Source organism: Muscardinus avellanarius (assembly GCF_963383645.1).
Source record: "Muscardinus avellanarius genome assembly, chromosome: 4".
Taxonomy (NCBI): Eukaryota; Metazoa; Chordata; class Mammalia; order Rodentia; family Gliridae; genus Muscardinus; species Muscardinus avellanarius.
Genome location: NC_137789.1, coordinates 40,216,498 through 40,237,848, shown reverse-complemented (window position 1 = coordinate 40,237,848; position 21,351 = coordinate 40,216,498). Strand labels below are relative to the sequence as shown.

The window sequence follows — 21,351 nt, the reverse complement described above, 5'->3', positions numbered from 1 at the left end:
TAAAAGCAAATCTGTAGAGACAGATATGAGAGAAGTAACTGGCTGGGGCTGGAGGTGAAGGCACACTGAGGAGAAACTGCTGAACTTTAGGGGGTTATGTGCATGTGTGTGTGCATGCGTGTGCAGTGATAATATTCTGGAAATAGTGGTGATGGTTGCAACCTTGTGAGCATGTGAAAACCCATTTAATTGTATAATTTAGCTGGGAAATTTTGTGGTATATATATTATATGGCAATATATTTTTAAAGCCGTTCCTTTAAACTGTTTTTTAATAGATGGGGAGCAGAGTATATTTTAGTAATTTAGTATTGTGTAAGAGTGACTCAGTTGTCTGATCCTTTCCATTGAATATCTGGAAGCTGATAGGACAAGCATGAGGGAGGGCACACTTAAAAGGGATAGTAGCCTAAAGGAGTCTGAGCATATACTTAGAGACCCAAATACGACAAAATCTTGGAAAGGTGAGAAGGGCTCTCCTTAGGAAGACAGATGAGGAGTAATAACTTGACCTGCTTATCCATTTTTCTGTTACTACCTTCATCAAGGATTATGTCTTCTGCCACATCCTCAGACTCCAATGCAATGAACAATTGTGAGGTTCAGTTAAGCTCCAACATTTATTAAACATACATGCATGTGATGTATACTGCACTAGGCAAGGTATATGACATGTTCTGCCTTCAGGACCCTTATGGTCTTATGTGCTCCTGATAAGAAAAACAGGAAAAAAAGATGATACATGAAGCAAGAAGTTAAAAACAGAAATAATAAAGCCAGTTCATTAGGTTAGGCAACTGAGTGACAAGGACAGTACCTACTGTGTGGTACATATGTTAAATTGGGTGAGATATTTCAACTTTTATCAATGCAGAGTATAGGGAGAGGTGCAGAGACTCCTGGTTTGTAGCAGGTCACAAAGGAGAAACAAACATTGTCAATGCAGATGTGATTAAAGAATGGCAAGGGAGGCTACTGCTGTCAGTTTGCTGGATCAGTGCTGATTACTACCAATATTAATGTCAAACATGTTTTTAGTTGTAATGAAGTCCTTTCTCCTTGAGAGAAAGGATGCCAGTTTCAGGTAAATAGCCAAGGGGGAAACTGGCTTCATTTTGGCCTGAGGGAGGGAGTGGAAGTGGATGGCCTGATGTCCATCTGCAGCCCTTGCTGTATCAGAAGTACAACCAGTTAAGTGGTTTAAAGAAAATGTCCCTTCAAGTAACTATGAGTAAGAGAAATGGAACATCCTGGTATCCTAGTGAGTATTTAATAATTGAACTTCAGTAATTTTCTTGTCTTTTTCAATTCTGTAGCAGATGCCAACTTGGATATATCAAAACCTTTGAAAGCAAACCTGAGTTTTACCAAACTGGATCAGATAAAACATTTTTTAAAGAAGATAAAAAATGTACATACCTTCATACAGAGCAAAGAAACCTCAGCTTTATCAGATGCCACACTGAATAGAGATGAGCCTCCAGTCTCTAAATGTTACCGTGGAAAGTCATCTAAACCCAACGTTCATGGTGATGGAGTGCAGAAAACTTCATTTCAAGAAAACATATGGAGAGCCATTTCCTGCTTTCAAAAAGTTTCTGTCCATACTACTCAGATTGTGTTCTCCATGGAAACTGTCCCCCATCCTAGTAAACCATGCCTGTTAGCATCTCTGTCAAACCTCGATGGAAGCCTTAGTGTCAAAGCAGCACAGAAAGTACCTGGTAAGTCACAGAAGGGGTGGGGATGGAAGTAGAGGGAGAGAGAGCAAGCAACATGGCTTGTTAACATCTGAAAAATGCATCATTTTGAAGATTTTTATTATGTAGAAGAGTTTTAAAGGCCATTAGAGATGGGAACATTTCTGCTTTGTGACCTTATTGCAGAGATAGTTTTATAACAAATCCTTTGAGCCTAGATATTTTAATGCCCTACATTGTTCCTTTCCACCTCTTCAGGCACATTTCTACAGATGTTTTAAAACCATTAATTCCTAATTTCTTTTTACCTAAAATAGATGTAAGGGAACCAGCGAGTATCAAGTTTTGTGACCCACTAGAAGGGTGTTTCTCAAAGTGTGACATCAGGAACAGCGGCATCAGCAACACCTGGGACCTTGCTAGGAATGCAGGTTCTCAGACCCCACCCTGACCTACCAGGTCAGACACTCTGGGCATGGAGCCCAGCGATCTGTGTTTCAGTGAGCCCTAGGGGTGATTCTGATGCATGCATTAAATCCCTGGTAACAATTTATTTAAAAAAGAAAAATTGCTGCGGTGGCAGATATACTACAGAAAGGGCAACAGAAGCCAAGGTTCAGCTTTGCAAGAATGTGGTGGGGGCATTTTATCCAGCAGCAACACCTGGCAAGGAAAGGCTGCGTTCCGGTGCCTAGCCCAGCACAGAGGCCTGGGTCCCACAGCCCAATGTCTTGATGGGCAGAGAGGTGAGAAGTTAACTGGCAGTGACATCCACATTTTCCTCTTCTGTTAAAAGAGTAAGTTGGTACGTGCTTTTTCACACTGAATTAAAAAGGTGAGGAGAAGGAATGTGAGGAGGGGAAGAGAAAAGGCAACTCACAGGTGGGAAATAACAGTTTTCAGAAATGGCTACTGTAAAAGTCAAGGACACAGTGCCAGAAATGTTGCTCCGAAAGTAAAAGTACCAAGAAGAAACCACCTTTTTCTCAACTTTAATTTCTAGGAGGATGGGGAACACTGGGGCTATAGGACAATGCCTGGTATAAAAGTAAATCCTTAAACTCAGTGCAATTCGATTGCTTACCAAGAAGTAACTTAAGTGGCAGCTGGATATCATAACTTGGTTCCACGGAGCTAGTTTGGGCACAGTAGTTTAAGAGATAAAGAAAAAGTTTTACAGTTTAGAAGTATGAATTTTAGGCCAAAACATGGATGATTTATTTCTTTCTCACCAGAAATATTTGTGACCAAGCCAGCTAAAAGCCCTGTATTTTTTTTTATTGTCTTTAAAGTTAAAAATGAAAAATGTGAGGTTCATGGGACATGAAAGACTATGAAACACTGCACACTCCAATATCCAATTTATCTGCAAATAAATTGCAACCCAGACAACACTGGAGCCATGCCCATGCCTCTTCAGTTGTACCTGGTCCCAGCAAGGAAAAGTTAGGACTCAGAGACATGTTGTACTCAAATCTGGGTCCTTTTCTTTTTTCATCCTCTTTGCATTTAAATTCATTTGCTACTTCTATTTTACCCACTTTTTATGGTGTCCATTCTTAGTGAGCATTAGTCTCTAAAATATAATTAAAATTCTCTCACTGAACCATACAAATTAGTACTTCATCTCTTTTTATAACTTGATTTTTTTCTCTATTTTACTAGAGAAACTACACACTCCTTTTACACGTATTTTCTTAAATCTAGTTAAACACAGAAATAGTTACTGTAGCTTTGACTAAGACATACTTTATACAGCCCTACTGGATGGTATCCAGCAAACATTCTAAAATAGATCTTTTTGTCAAATTAAATCAAAATTGAAGTTAGCCATTTAATAGGAAAAATTTTATTTTGAGACCATAGCAAACACCAAAATCTACTTTTTCTGCATTTCAGCCTTAAATGACAGCATGCTCAAATAAGATAACAAGTTAGCAAAATAATCTATTATAATTAGAAGAAATGATATTATATTAAGTTCTAGCTATTGCTAAAGACTGATTTCTAAAAAATTATAAGAATATTATATAATTTTTAAAAATTATGTAATTAAATATTTTTAGCTGTTTTTTAAAATAAATAGTAACTTAAGCTTTGAACATTAGTTTCATTGTATAGTTGAACATATTAAAATTCCATGCTTTGCAGTGAATATATGCATGGGATGCGTGCATATATATATATTTGTTTTCAATGTATAGTTTTGATAAGTGCTAAAAGTTATCCACCACCACAACACACACACAAACAAACCTCCTACCAGTAGTCATATTTCTTTTTGTAGTTTTCAAGCAACATCATTCTACATTCACCCAAAATTCCATGTAATATATCTTCTAACTCAATGGGGTTAATGTCTGATTTTTATAGTTTGAATCTAATACAGAAATACTTAACTGTGTCTTTGATTTTACAGTTTATATAACTATTGTGACCATCTGCAGCAGCTGCACTTTTCAAATTATTTGCCGAACCAAATTGAGCACAGTGACAAAAGTAGTCATCTCAGATGTACTATTAAACAGAGAAAGAACAAGGAACCTTGCCTTGGTACAGTATGGCCATCTGCTGTACAGATGTTATTGTATAGAATGACTTAAGATAAAATAATTGTAGAAAATTTTCATTAAAACCTCAACAATTTGCACTTGTTTATTCAAATCTGCATAACTCCCCAATGAGACAGCACACTTGGGGTTTCTTTGGTTCTCACTCACTTTCTCTTTGATCCTTTTTGATGTGCTGACTTTAATAAACACAGTCAAAAACACTGTGCAAAAACATCATGGAAAAAACTACAAAGGAACAATTATAGCAGCAGAAACTACTCTAATCCCTAACTTACGCAGGCTATTTTTAGTGAAATATTTTTTTAACACTCTTTATGTGACAATGTTATATAAACAGAGAAAAAATGGTCTTTTCCAGATGAATTTTAATTTAGGAGCTGAAATAGATTTGTAATGCAAGAGGAATCTTATGTGTTAAGTAATATTTAGAGAAACACCACTGGGAATGTGTTATAGGCATGTACCCTCACTCATCAAAGGTACAGAAAACATTTGAGTTCACCTAATGATTTTATTTTTTAATCATCTCAACTGTCGTAAGCTAATGGGAAGTATATGGGAAAGGGAGTAATAAAAGCATGGAACAAGAAAGTTAATGCTTTTCTCAAAACATTGTCAGTACATTTAAATAATCTTAAATACTTTCATATTAATTTTAAAACTAAATATTTACAAACTATTCACTTAAGTGGTTAAAGCAATTCATGTGAAACAAAATGAAATGGTTAAATATTTTCCACTTTGCAAACAAAATTCACCAGTTCTTAGCCTCTTGTACTGTTCTGCAACCCTAAACTATGGGAGTTTCCAGGGACTTGATTTTCTTTTTTTAAATTTCACTCGCAGATGCTTGTGTAGCAGTGACTTATAATAACCTAACTCGTATTTCTGCTAGAGCACTTATGTTTTCCCAAGTGTCTTTTGTAAAGTGTCCCTAAAGTTCTGATTTTAGTAAGTGTAATGCTTGTATATTTTAAGCCGTTATATAATATTGCAGAAAATTCTATGATTTTATCATCAGTAACAAAATGAATCTCACTTAAAAATTAAATCTTATATTCTGAAATATTTTAAGGCAGGCAGATGGTATTCACTGTCCATTAAATCCATTAGTAGTATGTTCTGTTAAAAAAGAAAAAACCCTTTCCCACGTAAACATACAACCCAGTCTTTTTTTTTTTTTTTTTTTTGCCATTTGAAATATATTGTTGTGGAGAAACCGTAAGTCTGTAGTTATAAATTCTGGCCAGGCTGCACAGCGCTTTTCACATTCAAGGTGGGGAGCGAACCACACACTTTAGCTCCTGTTGTCAAAGTAAATTATGGCTCTATTAGGGCGGCACTCCTTAGATTTCAGCAAAGGAGTACACAGTTGAGAGCTGTGAAATCGCCGTGCTAGAGGCTGTCTTACTCTTTCGCAGGGCACCGATACTAGCAACCTCCAGCAGACAAGGAGAGGAAACTAGCATGTGAACACGGTAGATGACACCAAGGGGAAGAGCCTGAGTGAGGCCATTTTGGTTGGCATTTTACTCAGAATTAGGAGCCCCCTGCCCATAGCAATGCTGGTGGCTTTTCACCCAGGTGGAAAACATGAGTTGAGCGACTAGTCAGAGAGCCGTGGCTTAAATAACTTTCACTACCCCTGCCGCTGCCATCCAGATGTACTTATCTTTGCATAGAAACCAAACAAGAGGAAGAAAGCGTAGCCACATTATTTTTCATTTATATAAAATGCCTCTTCTCTTGTTCACTAAATTTAGGAGCAATAAAGTATGAAGAACCTAAAGTTCCTTTTCATGAACTGAAAAGTGAAAGCCAGTTATTAATTGATAGAAAGCGGAGCTCCAGCTTTTCATTCTGTAGTTAATTAGGTCTGAGAAAAATCCCCTAAGATGTCACCAAGGCCTCTGGATGCTGCAGAGACACAAGCTAGCCTAAGGGGAAATAAAACATTAAGTTAGATATTACTACCTACAATAATATGTTGAAATCATAAGCCACTTACAACACCCTAAAGACATTGTTACTTTTAGAAAGAAATAGCATCTCTTTCCAGTGCCTGAACAATAGGAAATGACTTCTTTGACAGTAAAAGCCAGAGGACAAACTTAACTTTTAAGCAGCCACTGAGGATTGGAGTGGAAGTACAGCCTGTAGACAGCTATACAAATTACTAACAAACTTAATGAATATTGGGTGTGGGCATCAGGGTCCTGTCATTTTTGACACTGTGTCCCAAGTAGCTTAAAGCCCACACTCGCAGAAAGGTGGAGACCTCATTGGGTCTGTAACATCTGGGATTTTATTTGTCATTTTGGCATACCCCGCAAGCGCAAAAGAGAGAGTAAAGGGGGATTATCTTGACAATGAAATGAGTTACTGAATCTCGTGATAATGAAAAGCAGAAGAATTCTAATGCCTTTCTATAGTCCCTAAGGTAGAGGTGTGTTTATGGTCTTGCAGAAGTAAAATGTAGGCAGCCAGAACAGATGGCCTAGAGTTCGTGAAACATGACACTCCCGTATCCTAAGACTGAGTACCACTATTAATCCTGGTCAGAGTCCCTCCTATTACTTTATAACAAGGCTCAAAGTGGCTACTGATGATCTGGTATGTGCCTCTTTTTTTACCTTTAAATTGCCTGTAGATTACTTAGGTTTTTCAATGATGATGTTTTTCTCTACATTAATGTGAATTATTTAGGTATTAAAAAAGTAGATCAGAAAGTGCTAAAAATTGAATAGGAAATAAGTAAAACTAGTAAAATTACTACAGTTTTCTCCCTTAAAGATAATGGCTTGCATTACTTATCTAATATGATGGAAAATGAAATCCATAAATTTGTGAGTTACTGTAATACTCCTGTCTTTGAAATCACATACAGTGGAGAAGAATCTCAGCATACAAGTTTGCTGATTGTTATGAGTAAATATACTTTTGGATAGTAATAATCAATATTACTACAACAAATTTATAAAAGGTCTTTTCACACCCTCAAAAAAGAAATAAAATTATGAATGTCTAACTTTAAAAAAACGAGTAGATTTTTGCTATTTGTGCATGTGTATTTAGCCAGTTATTCTTTTGATTAAGCAAATCATATTCATGCACGCATATCTTTTATTTTGTGACATACTCATTTTTCTGTGGATTCCCCAGGAAGCCTTTAAAATACATAGAATAGTAACCTCAGAGATAGAGAAGGTAACCACTGGCTTAAATCCCTAATGCATTAATTTCAAGGCTTCATGAAAAATGAAAACTTTCTAATAAGCAACAAGCTTAGGTTATCGCAGTGACCTCCTGAGCTTTGGCGTGGTGAACATGATGTACCTGCCCAGCCTTTCTGGAGAGAGATGAGCTCACTGCAGAGAGATAACCATCTCCGTCTTCTTCTTCTGATTAATCACTGACCTGAACTCCATTTGAACCTTGCTAGACAAAAAACAAGCAGAATTCCTGGCCCAAACTATAAAATATAATTAAGCCCTTTTGAAATGATGTGTAAAAGAACGTTGCTGTACCCCCACTTATAACCACTACTACCACCACAACCAATAAAGTTAAATCAAGCACTGCCTGTAATGGATTAAAATAATAAATGTTCCTGGATTTCAGTGTTTGAAGTACTTGAAGAAAACAGGCTCCCAGCAGCCCGGGTAGCTGAATGTAGGAGAGACATTTATTAATGACGAGTTCAAGGATTTGGCCTGTTTAAGATCATTACTTTCTGTTTACCGTGTGTTACACATCTCTTGTATTTTTACACAGCCCACATGTGTCCACACGCAATAATGAAAAGCTTTCTTTTCAACAAAAGAATTGTTAATTGTATAAATATGGTTCTCTTGGGGAGTATGAAGTCTTCAGAAGGTTCTGCTCCCTTCTAATGAGAACTCCAGGGTAGTTATTACTCCGTTCCATGGAAAGCCACCTTCAAATTTGGTCTCTCCCCAAATTAGTCTAATTCTTGCTATCACTTTTAGTTATCAAGTCCCAAGCTTGATCTAGTAGACTCTGTAGGAAACTGTTGGCCTTGGCTCATATATAGTTTAGAACCATATCCCATTACATTGGTCCTGTGTGTCCTGTGTATGGCATAAAGGAAAGCAATGTTTCCCCCTCCTCCTCTTATTTTTAACAAAAATATGGTAAAGAACAATATCTTTTCCTAGATTTATATAAATTAAGAGAAAGACAAGGGCTATAAATCTCATACATATATGAAGATTGAAATTTTCTTGGACAGGAGAAACAGGGGCCTTTGGGACAACAAAAAATGCCATTGATTAATGTGAAGGTGTCACCCTGTTAAAATGTTATTGAAGAAGAAAGTTTCCAGCCCTAGTAATTAATCACTAGAGAGACTTTTTTCTTAGTACTTGCTTCTCTGCATATTAATGATAGCACCTATTAGGTTAGTATTCAATGAAATGGATATGTATTGTCATGGCCCCAGCCCTGGAAGTATGAAAAAAGAGATTAGAAGTAAATCTGTGTTCTTCACTCTGCTGAATTTGTGGCAATATTTAGATTTGCCTGCAGTCATAGCAAATTACCCTCTTGTCCACAAAAATCAGTAGGCCATTTGCTAAGAAAGTTGCTGGCAAAGTTACCCTGGCAGTAATGAGTAGCTGAAAACACTTCTGAGATGTTCTTTGCACCCTGGCTAATCCCATAGACCTGTTGCCTAAATTGGCATTTTAAAAAATGAAGGCTGTGCAAAAGAGTTGCAGACAGCAAAAAGCATTTATTTAAACCCTGTTACCACTTAAAAAATGAACTTACCAAGAGCTGACTAATAGCAGTAGCTTTTATAAAGCAACACAGTACTTGAAGGAGACCCACAGAATCCAATCCCAGCCTTGGAGCTATTGGCCAGGTGATTATGGCAGAAGCTACTCCGCAGCTCATGTTTCAAATGAGGGCAAGAGTAGTTCACAGTAGTTCAGAGAATAAGGTGGCTTTGCAGAGAACCCTACATATTGCTTGGCACAAACTAAGTACTCAATAAATACTAGGAGATGGAGAGAGGAAAAGTAGCAACGCATATACTTCATCACCTCTTGATTTTTTTGTTGTTTTTTTGTTATTAGTTTTTAATTCCCCAGCCTTCTAGTGTTTTAAGACATTACAAGATACCTTTACTAGACAAAGGCCAAATAGACCTAGTCAACTGAGTAAATACATCTTTCCTAAGAAATTCTTTCTTTATGTAAAAGCAAATATTCCTTTTCTGGCTTCTAGTAGTAGTTTTTTTACATTTTTGTATGTCCAAATGAAAAAGTTTGGCTTAGACTAGGAACTCTAGCTTTTACTTAGTGGGAGAACTGGGTGAGCATCCCATTGGACATTGGACTTCCTGAATATGAGAAGTCATTAGGCACTTTGGAGAAGGGATCCACACTAGTAAGCAGACCACCCAATTTGGCTCTCATTTTATGATTAGACTTCTAGGTTACTTTGTTGGTAAACACTGTCATCCCTTATAGCTTAAACATCAGGATCCATGTAGTTTTCTGACTGTTATGGTTTTTTTCTATAGTATCAATTTTATTCTGTATTTTAATTTACTATATCTATAGATAATACAATACAGGAGTATAGACCTATTATAAAATCAAGTATAACTAAATAGAATCAGCTCCATTTATATATTCTGATGGGGAGTGTGGCTAGAACATCTTATATACTTCAGAGTAATTGATTTAAAAAAAACTAGAAATGGAAAGATTTTTATTTTTGAGAGACAGGTCATATTTTTGGCCTGTGCTTACAGAAAAAAGATTTCTCTTTGCTTTTTGAGGCATCTTGATGCTTCACCATTAGGTAAATCAGCTTCTGGATATTTCTAACACATGCTTGCTGATTTTCTAGTGCCCTAAGATTAATTCCTGCTGGAGTAAAAAATAGTACTTGGGTCTGTTTGCTAGCCTGTGTTGTCACTAAATACTCTTTCTAATGATGTACTGAAGCTTGATCCAGACTATATTTTGTTGAGTCAGCATGTAGAAAGTAGGAGCCTTATTTAGAGTCTACTGTATACTGATGCTATAGAACTGCAGTGCTTTGTAAATATTTTCCAAAACAAATGGTTTGCATTTATTAGTATTTTAAAGGTCATTTAAACTATTTGTTCCTTAAACTAAATTTTTATACTCAATAAAAATGTTAGTATGCAAACAAAATCAAGATTCTGTTTATCACACCAGTTGATTCTGAAATCACTTCTCAATGTTGCTACACCTCATTTAGTTTAATTAAATATCTGCCATTAGTTCACTAAAACTGAAATTTAAAATATAAACACAGATTTTTGAAAGAGGTCAATGGAAAAATTCAGCAGGAGAGCATTCTGTTGAGAAGGAGGTAGAGAAAAGAGGTTAGAGTGACCTGGTCACACAATTGCTAAGTGAAACATGGGATCCTGCAACAACAACAAAAGGATATTAGAGAAAAATCTGATGTGACTTGAACATCTTTGAATGGCTAGGCATAGTGGCACAAGCCTGTAATAACAGTACTTGGGAGACAGTAGGATCTCAGGTTGAGGCCAGCCTCAGCAATTTAGCAAGAACCCATTTCAAAATAATAAAAAAAATGGCTGGAAGTGTAGCTTTGAGATCCCTGGGTTCAATCCTCATCACCAAATATATATATATGTAATATTGTACCACTACTAATTTCCTAGTTTTGCGAATTACACTCTAGCTTAATGTAAGCTATTCACATTAAGAGAAGTTTAAAAATAACTTGGTCAGTAATTAGTTATATAAATAACTTTAATAATATTCATGCTTCTCAAGATTAAGTGATAATTTTATATCCTAAATTTTTGTAGCATTTCTTGATTTTTCCATACCTCCTTATAAATTTCTGGATTTAGACGGTAAAATTAAAAAAGAAAACATAAAGAATTGGATGCCTTTATACTTACCAGCCAGAACAAATGTAGACATTCTCATTCAAATTCATTCTCTCCTTCTCCTTCCCCTATCTCTCTCTTATACACACACATTCACACACACACACACACAGAACTTCACAAAATTATGCAGTTTGTTCCAGTGTCCCATTGCCAAGATAGCCCTCTAATTTTTACTTGTGGGATATTCATCTAGTAGGAAGAATAACACATATCTTAATTCACTTTCTCTTACCATTTATGCCAGATTTTAAATGTGCAAGTATCCAGTTTAAATGAACTCATTATTCTCTGTATCTCTGCTTTGAATGTGTGTGGTGATATATAAGATTTGTTTTATCCCAAGGAAAAATTTTAGTATATTTCTTGATATAGAAGGTGAAAAGGAAGGACTTATGTCTCAAGGGCTAACTTCTCAGAGCAAAAGAAGAGGGAAAAGAGATTCAGTAACACCTCACAAGACCCTCAGTAACACCTCACAAGACCCAGAGACTATGTTTGTATTTTGTGGTATAAAGTTGGTCTGCTATCTATAAATGACCCCTTGTGAAATTTGTTGCCACTCTTTGTTATTCCTTGACCACCACAATCTCTTATTACCGGTTGCTTTCACCAACATTAAAAAAACTTGAACTAACATGATTTTCTGTTGTTATGCTGTGCCCTTTAAAAATGTACCGGAAATTTTCAAAAAAGAGCTAAGACAACTTTCACCATTGCAGGCAAACCCATTTGTGGTGCCGCAAACCCCTAGTGAGTAGTACAGTTCACAGTATGTCTGTGTGTAGTAAGTGAAGCAGGCACAGAAGACACATGGAGAAGAGTAGAATTAGTTGAGTAGGTCTCAAAAGTGAGCCATGCCTGCCTTCCTTGTTGGGTATATGAAAAGAAAGAAAAGAAAGGGGACAGAAGAGACCAAGCAGGGCACATTTGTATCTGTAGGTCATCACTTTCCTTGATACATTTTCTGTGTACTCATTGGAAACATGACCATGTTAAATGCAGTATGTTCAAACAAGCTCATGGCCAGGGCAGGTAAGCCTGAGGTACAGGCAAGTACGAACTAAATGCTAAGAAGATGTAAGTTGAGTGAGGGGAGGAAAATGGTCAAAGAGACAGAAAGAAAAAATAAATAGTAATTCAAATAATTTCTTACTTAAAATTAAAGAATGGATAGTACATTAGCAAATAAGAAATAGCTGAATAAAAATAAAGCCAAAAATAATAGTTTATGTAATAGCAGCAGAGTATTCATGTTCTTAACAGTTCACATGCTCAGCAGTCAGTATCATAAATGTCATTGATTGGCTTTTCACCCTGAGCACTGAGATGTCAGAACTTGGGAGAGAATCTAATGTAAAAGAAAACTGTAAGTTGTTTATCTTTGTATTCCCAGTGTATGGTAGGTACCTAGTGAATGTTGTTCAGTAATGGGTACATGCAGTCATAAATATTAAATCAAGGTGGTCTAGAATGTCCAAACCCTTAATAGGTAATTAGAAATATGGGAGGAATACTTATTTAAGAAATTAGACTGGTTATGCATACTATTTCAAAAAAGACATCATAAAAGCAAGCTGAGAATAGAGAAGTTTATGGAAATAGATCGGGGTGGGGAGTTGAATAACAGACAGAGGATTACTCTTCAAAATCCCATTGGTTAGAAGATGTCTGTCAGTTGGGACAGTTTGGATTGCAAGTGGTGATGGGGGAGGGGATCTAACTGAACTCATTTTAGTGTCATGAAGTTGAAAAGTTCCAAAGGAACACTGTTCTTAGGCATGGCAGAATTCATTAGTTTTCTACCTTCTGCATTACCCAGCTCTAACCTTGGGCTCTCAATTCTGGCTTCTAGAGCCCTAGAATCTTCCTTTTCCTAAGTCATAAGAAGAAGGGTTACTATCCAAAAAGTGGTTTTATACCTCACTGTTGGTTCTTATGCTCAACCCCAAACCAAATCAAACTCCTGTGAATATCAACCATGAAAATCTTTAAATGTGGCAAGTTTTCTGCTCAAGAAAACCAGTCATCAAATTCAGCTATCAGTAGAATATGGAGATAGCTGGGTCACTGCCTGACTCACTTACAAGGTTTCTGTATCTCAGGCACATTGTGCTTCAGCCTGCCCTGTTCAGTGCTCAATGAAGTCAAGCCTACTTTCTTTTTCTTGTTCCAGTCTCCCAAAGGTTTGGCTATTCGTTTCCTAATTCTGTACCATTTTCCTGATATTTCAGTTTCTGTCTGCTATAATTTGAATGCTGAGTGCCCCCAAAGGTCCATGTGCTAAAGGCTTGGTCTCCAGTATGACTCTATTGGAAGATGTTGTGGATATTTAAGAGATGGGGCCTTATAGGAGGTATTTAAGTCATTGGGGCATGCCCTCAAAGGATATCATGGGACTTCAGTCCCTTCCTCTTTTTCTTTGTTTTTTTGGCCATGAGAAGAGTACTTTGATTCTGCCATGTGCACCCACAATGATGCCTTGCCTTAGGCTCAAAAGAATGGAACCAAGCAGTCATAGATTAGAACCTCAAAACTATGAGCTGAAGATAAACCTTTTCTCTTTATAAGTTAATTATCTCAGATATTCCAATATGGTCATGTGAAGCTACCATATTATCTTTACATTGTTCTCTCTTGAGAATTCCATCTATCTATTTTTCTCTGCCTAAGCAAAAGAGAATAGGATTTGTATGACAGGAACACACAGGAAACTCATGTATTCATGGATTTAACAGAACTCATAATGACACAAAAGCTATCAACATTTTCATATTTGTTTTTATAATAATTCAAGTCTAGAATTTTTTATTCTCTCCTCTCCTCAGTCAATAAATACTTATAATTTTATTACCTTTTGAGATCAAAACAGCTTTCTCCAACCCTACTTAAGTTCTCTGAGAAGAGATGCACAACTTTGTGAGTATACATTAGGCTTAATGATACAAATTTTATCATTCTAGTACTTGAGTTTTTTTAGACAGAACCTCAGAAACTAGTATAATATTTTTGAAGTAGTTGCTGCATGGTAGATATCTAGTGAGACCTAATCTATATGTTATGTTATTTCTACGAAGGTAAGCTTTTATCATATGCTTATAAGCATTCTGTTATGAACAGAATCTGCTATGTATCAAGAGAGATAATCTTATTCATCTGTGTGCTTTAGATAAATCATTAAGCCCATTCTTAAAGAGACTCAGAGATAAACCAGCCCATTTTTGTCTTAATTCTTTTGCCTTAATTTTGACCACTGACTCCAAGTTATGCTTTAGGATGGATTTGAAACAAACACATCAGAAGGGGGTACTCAGCAAGTTTTTCATAATCATATAAAGTTAAAAATAAAAGGAGAAGCCTATAAACTGCAGTGTGGTAGTGAATTAAAAAAAGATATCAGTATAAGTACATGGTTTTTAATATATGTACTTATGAGTAAAAAAAATATATAGATGTGTGTGTTATATGTGTTTGTGTACATATATTTCTTAGCTCTATCTACAGAGAGGGCTTAGAAGTAGCAACACAATGGTAGCAATGAGCATACCTACCATCCAGAGCTGTGATACCATTTTTTCTAGATAACATTTTTCAACAACAGCAAAAAAAAAAAAAAAAAAAAAACCTCCTTGGAGAAATGGTTGATTTCAAAGGTAAGACAAAAGATGAACCTAAAATGTCTTGTGATCAGAAAGTAAAGAAATTCTCAAAAACATATGGAAATACACCAAAAGGACATAGGCTAACCACTGGCTTCCTAATTCTGTGCCATTTTCCTGAGATTTCAGTTTCTAACTGCTATAATTTGAATGTCAGTTTAATGGCCCAATGGCTATTGCCATTTAAACAGCAAAGTAATATAGTATGGATTGTACCTCATAAAACAAATATTCAGCATTCTGTACTAATATAAATAAATAATTGGGCTAGTAAATGAGGTAGAAGGAACAACTCTAAACAAGGGAAGTAGAAAGCTGCATAATCACATACCACAGTAACATTCATTATGGGTGAGTACCATTGATGCAGGGTAATAGTAGTGGGTAAAAATTGATGAAAAAGAAGATATTTATGAAAGTACCAAGAATCTTACCCCAAGATATTTAATATTTGTAAAGAGGAGAACAGTAACATTGCAGTGGCAAAATCTTTAACCATGTGGTCATAGTTAATATTACCATTAATAAGACAGCTGTATCGTATTCCCCAAAAACGATGTGCTAAGACCATCACTCCTTTAGTATTCTTGCCAAAAATGCATAGCCTCATTCTGCTCATGAGAAAATATCAGATAAACCCAGATTGACGGTTGTTCCATACAATAGTTGGCTTGGACTATCCCGTCTCAAGGTAGTGGAAGACAAAGATAGAGGATCTGTCTCCCATTAAAGTCTAAGAAGACTTGATACCTAAATCCACTGGGAATTTTAGGTTAGATTCTGGACCACAAAAATAACATTCATGGAGAAAATGGCAACATTTTAAATAAAAAGTTACCAATCCCAAACTCAGTGATATATATGGGGAGGGGGAAAGAGGGGGCAGGACTCGGAGGAAAGTGCGCCAGTATGATATATAATTATAATGCACCAAATAACACATAAGCCAAATAAAATCTATCTGTAGACCACTAGTTTGCAACTTGGAAAAAATTAAATAAGATCTATAGATTACTCAGTAGTATTATATCAATGCCTGATATATTTCCTGACACCAGTATTTACACTATAGGTACATAGCTAGATAAAGGGTATATGGGAACTCTTTATGTTCTTGCAGCTTAGGCCTAGAATTATTTTAAAACAGAAAAGTGTTTGTGTTTTATATTCAAAGGATGGTAACTTAGAGAAGATGGCTTCTCAGGCAGGCCTCTTCCATCCAGTCTTCTTATTCTATCTTACAGTGATGCAAAATAAAGAATGTCAAAGACTTAATGTCAAAAACTTTATGTCTGCCAATTAAGAAATATATTGAGGCAGCTGAAAATAGGATCCATTTCTAAACTCAGTTGGGAGCAGTAGAATACATCATGAGTAGCCAACTAGTAGGCCCAGAACTTCAATGAGTGAGGTACACTTGGCTCCAGGATGTTCAGTCTACAGGAAGACAGTGTGGACCTTTTGCAGAGGAGATGATGTGTTCTTCCCTGTCAATTACTTATAGCTCTAAGGTCTCTCCTCCTTGATAATTTAAAATAATGAAATAAGAGAATAGAAATGGAAAGAATGAGTAGATACTGATAGCTTAGAAACTTACCCATGGACGTAAAAGCTCTCAAAAAGGGCCCAAGAGTTTTTAATCTGGGTCTCTGAAGAAATGATGACAACTATGAAATATAATAAGAAGTTAAACACTGTGTATTAGGGACCAGTTGGATATTCACATTAAGATTACCACCATATAATTAGGTATGTCAGTATAAGGTAGTACTAAGAACCATGTGCTTTAGAAAAAAGAGTAATATAATCATGATGTTCATCTAATGCTTATATTCTAGATAATTGTACTTAAATTTGTACTTTGTTTTCATTACTGGGGATTGAAGACACACTACTGCTGAGCTACATCCCAAGCTCTTTTTACTTTTTAAATTTTACTTATTTATTTTGTGGTATTGGGGATTTAACACAAGGGCATTCTACAAGGTCTCACTAAGTTGCCTAGGATGACCAAGAGTTTGTGATCCTCCTACTAAGTGTGTGTGTGTGTGTGTGTGTGTGTGTGTGTGTGTGTGTGTGTGTGTGTGTGTTGTTGGGAATTGAACCTAGGGTATTCTGCCTCTGAGCTATACCCCCAGCCCACTTTATTTTTTATTTTGAAACAGGGTCTCACTAAGTTGTGGAGGGTCTCACTAAGTCGCTGAGGCTGGTGGGAACCTGTGAGCCTCCTTCATAAGACTCCCAAGTACTACTGCGCTTTTTTGAATACCTGAGATTATAGGTGTGCGTCACTATGCCTAACAAGCCTAACTTTTATAATCCCATTATACCAATTGCTGTATGATAAATTGGTGTGTTTTATTAGGAGATATTTACTGTTGAGAAGTCAAGAAACGTAAAGCAATTGTTAACTTATACTTGTTATAAACTTTATTAATTAAGATAGTTTTGATCCTTGGGTGTTTTTTAGCCTATTTCCATTTTTTAATTTTAGGTTGCTTCTGTTGTTGTTCTAAGTGAAATAATTATAGCTTTGAATAAAAATAATTGTGTAAATTAAATAAGTTTCAGTAGCACAATACATTTGATGAAACCATTGAGAAATTTATTTTCAACATGATAATGTTTTAACAAAAATCTTAACACTAACATTTCTGTGGATGTGATGCCCTCTGTGGAGGATTAGAAGCTGTGTATCTTATTTTTGTAGTAAGAACATATAACATATATGATGTTTGCAAATCTCCACAGAATTGAAAATTCAGTATGGGTACTGTACTTTGAAATGTGAATACTGCAGACCTAAGGTGTTTTGTAATCTTTCATCTTTTTTAAGTATCAAATAGCACTAGAAAAATAAGCCCTGAGCATTACAAATGTAGTCTGGTGAAATTCAATATTTGCAATGACAATTTAGAATATGAGCTCCTTGGGAGAAAGTGAACTCACCACTCTAAGTTTGCATCTAAATATCTTAAGAGTGTGTCGTTGGTTTTATGAAAAGGTTTTGATCCACACTCCTACTTTTAAGTTCAAAAGAAAACCTGCATTTTAAAGTGTATTCTTTTTCTGGGTGTATTTACTTTGAACTACAGCATTTAGTTTTTCTCATAAATCTAACCTGCCACTATCTGTTTTTAAGACTTTGTAAACTTGAAGTGGTTATGATGTGTGAAGTTTGGATTAAACTAAGTTTTTGGAAAACACATGTTATATATTTTGATTGTTTTGAATTTTCACATGGGCCAGTCAAAAACTTGAGTGTCTAGCAAAATAATTTAATGTACTCTGTTGCTGTAAGAAATCACAGAAAATTGCCCTTCCCCATCATGTTAACTATAGACAAATGAAGCAGCTGTTATTATTCTTAATGTAGTTGTTTGAAAAACTTGCACAATTTAATGAAAATGTCTCTACTCATAAAACTTAAAATACACGTGGAAAAAGTCATAATGTTTTGGCAAATATTGCTTTGTTAGGAATGTGAATGAGGTGTACCTGCTCCATAACTAGAATTCTATAAGAATGGCATGAAACTGGTAGACAGCCAGCTGAAAAAAAGACTCTGACAAAGGGTATATTAACATTCTTTAAGAATGCAGATAGCCCTTTCCTAATTTTTTTTGTCAAGAAAAATTATATTCTTCTCCATTTCTTCTCCTTTTTTTAAGGCATTATTCTTGGATCATCATTTCTACTCGGCATAAATGATTTTCTCCTTAAAACAAGTCTCAAAGAAAGAAGTCGGATTCTGATAGGACCATTTTGTGCTACTGCCAATCTGGAAGCTAGGTGGTGTAAACACAGTGGCAATCCAGGCCCAGAACAATCCATACCCAAAACATCCATGGATGTCAGAGGTGGTCTATTGCAGGTCTGTGCAGATTGACCCTCTTTCTCCCATAAGTTTTACAGTAGCCTTTCTTTATTTTTTGCATTGTTTCACTGTATTTAAACCTTTGGTAAGAAAGGACATTGTTAGATTACTATCTTATTAAAATTTTAATAGCTTTATTAAGGTATAATTCATATACCATATTATTCACCCATTTAAAGAGTACAATTCAATCGTTTTTAGTGTAGTCACAGAGCTGTGTGATTATTACAGTGGTCAATTTTAGAACATTTTTATTTTTACCATTCCTTCATCGTTTGAGGAACATTTGAGCCTTGGGCTGCTGTGAATAATGCTGTTGTGAAAATTTGCATACAACTTTTTGTGTGGGCATATATTTTGATTTCCCTTGGGTATCTAACTAGGAATAGAATTTCTGAGTCAATTTATTTTAGTGTGTACACTTTTCTAATTACAAAGAAGTCAAACATCTCAAGCACAATGTCAGTGATAATATATAAGAATCATTTTCTAATAGCAAATTTCCTAGATATTTTGATGTCTGATTAGTAATACTTGATAAAAGTCACATTGAAACATCTTATGTATTTACATTATAGCCAAGTATGAAATGTGTAAGAATATCTACCTTATTCCTTGATAGTATTTGGTTGGATTTTAGTCTGAACTTTATGTGATATCACCCACACTTGTCAAGAATTTAAAAAATTTGCAAACCTCAGAATAATGAAAAGTTGAAATGACTAATTTGTCAGTAAGGGAGGCATATTAAGCATGGATTTCTTGCTTTCATCTAACAACACAGAACAAGATTTGGGGAAATACCCATGACTTAGTGCTTTGTGTTGCTTTGAAAAATTTCAGTATCCATCAGAAATCTTTACATCTTTTGCAGTAAGCATGTGGTTCTGTGTTTCTTTATAGAGAATATTAACTGTATTGCCTTTTTCCCAAGGCAGGAAAATAACTGCACATTAAAAACAGCAATAAGGGCAAAAACAAAATGTACCATTTTTACATTCCAGTCAGTGATTCTCTTTTAACAATTTAAACCCTGGAGCATGGCATTCTTCTTGACTTTTCACCTGTCTCTGTGTCTCAGCATCCAGTAAAAGTAATGTTATGATGAGAATATATGTAAAAATATAATTCACCAGTAAAAGAATAGAAATAAAAGTTATACTCAAGGAGAAAAATATTGATGAGAGTAAAAGTAGACTTCACATTTTGTCTCATGATTTTCATTTCTGAGATTCCTTGATTGGGAACAACAGAGCCTAAGCCTGATATTCAGACCTTATTCATAGGTACAGGGCTGCTTTTGTCTACCTCTGTATGTTCTTCTGCTTTTCTGGGTTAATGGTTCTTTTAAAATTAATACTTGTATTGCCTTTACCCAGTGTATTCAGAGAAATTGACATTGCTGACATTTTTCATCTTTTGACATTAATTACTATGACCAATATATTATAGACTCATATTATTAAAAAGCAGAAAAGGAAACTTAATCTTCTCTACTAGAGGGAACCTTTAGACCCTTTTGCTCTGAAGCTCCCCAGTAGCTCCTGAGCAGTTGGTTCTCAGGGAGAGCTGCCACTTGATTTTGTTGGCACATACTCACTAAACACAGAAGCTGGGGGCTTCTGGAGTTCAAGCCCATTGAGCAGGTCTCCTCTCTCTTCTTCTCTAAAGTGTGAAAGTACAAAGAAATCAGGACTATATATATTTAATCTCATAAAAAAATTTTGGAAGCTGTTCCACAAGAATATAATTTTTATCTTATTAACATAAGATATTGGCCTGGAAGATATTCATTGCCTTTTTTTGATTATAATGTGTTCTCTGCTTTCTTAGCTAAGTGAATTCATTCACATTACTTGACAGCAATGAATTAATCTAACATTTAAAATTTGTTATTCACACAATGTGTGATATAATTGATTCTTTTGTTTTATATATATTTACATAATAGAATACCATCCTATAAGTAATTACTTCTTAGAAGTTAGTTTATTATCAGTAATTAAATTGAACATAATTATAATCTTACATTAATTCAAATATGGTTGTACCTAATTACCCTCAAGAAATGTTTGTATTTCAAGGTTATAAGATTTTTATGTTACTTTAAAGGTCTTCTGGGGTCAAGAGCATTTGAATTGTTTAATTCTCCTACATGAATTACTCAGTGGATATCTTAATGAGGAGAAAAATTTTGAAGTGCAAGTTTCTGAACCAGAGCCTCAAATACCAACTCCTGTGGAGAAGAATCAGGCCTTTAAAAGTGAGCAAAGTTCAGATGACCTACGGACTGGTCTCTTTCAGTATATACAAGATGCTGGTAAGTAACAACAGCTTCAGTATGATTGTGTAGGTGCGCATGTGTGTATAAACACAACAAGATCAATTGAAAAGTTATTTATACTTGTAGTACCACATTAGTATATTACTCATTTCAGTCATTCTTAAGGAAATTCTTTGTGTGTGTGGTACTAGGGATGAAACCCAGGGGCTTTCTACCTCTGGACTATACTCCAGACCTATTTTATACTTTATTTGGAAACAGGCTCTCACTAAGTTGCTGAGAGCCTCACTAAGTAGCTGAGGTTGGCTTCAAACCTGTGAGATCCTCCTGT

The 21,351-nt window shown here is 35.5% G+C and overlaps 1 protein-coding gene across 3 annotated transcripts in view; it reads left to right on the top strand.

The window, feature by feature from the left end:
- Positions 1 to 21,351, top strand: part of VPS13B (vacuolar protein sorting 13 homolog B) — a gene marked incomplete at both ends in the record, with an annotated part of 689,491 nt that overhangs the window by 520,290 nt on the left and 147,850 nt on the right. For all 3 annotated transcript variants that reach the window (XM_080693506.1, XM_080693505.1, XM_080693507.1), the window contains 3 exons: positions 1,316 to 1,723; positions 18,531 to 18,733; positions 20,849 to 21,056. In XM_080693506.1, the coding sequence (XP_080549632.1) occupies positions 1,316 to 1,723; positions 18,531 to 18,733; positions 20,849 to 21,056 (819 nt within the window). The remainder of the gene's footprint in view (positions 1 to 1,315; positions 1,724 to 18,530; positions 18,734 to 20,848; positions 21,057 to 21,351) is intronic.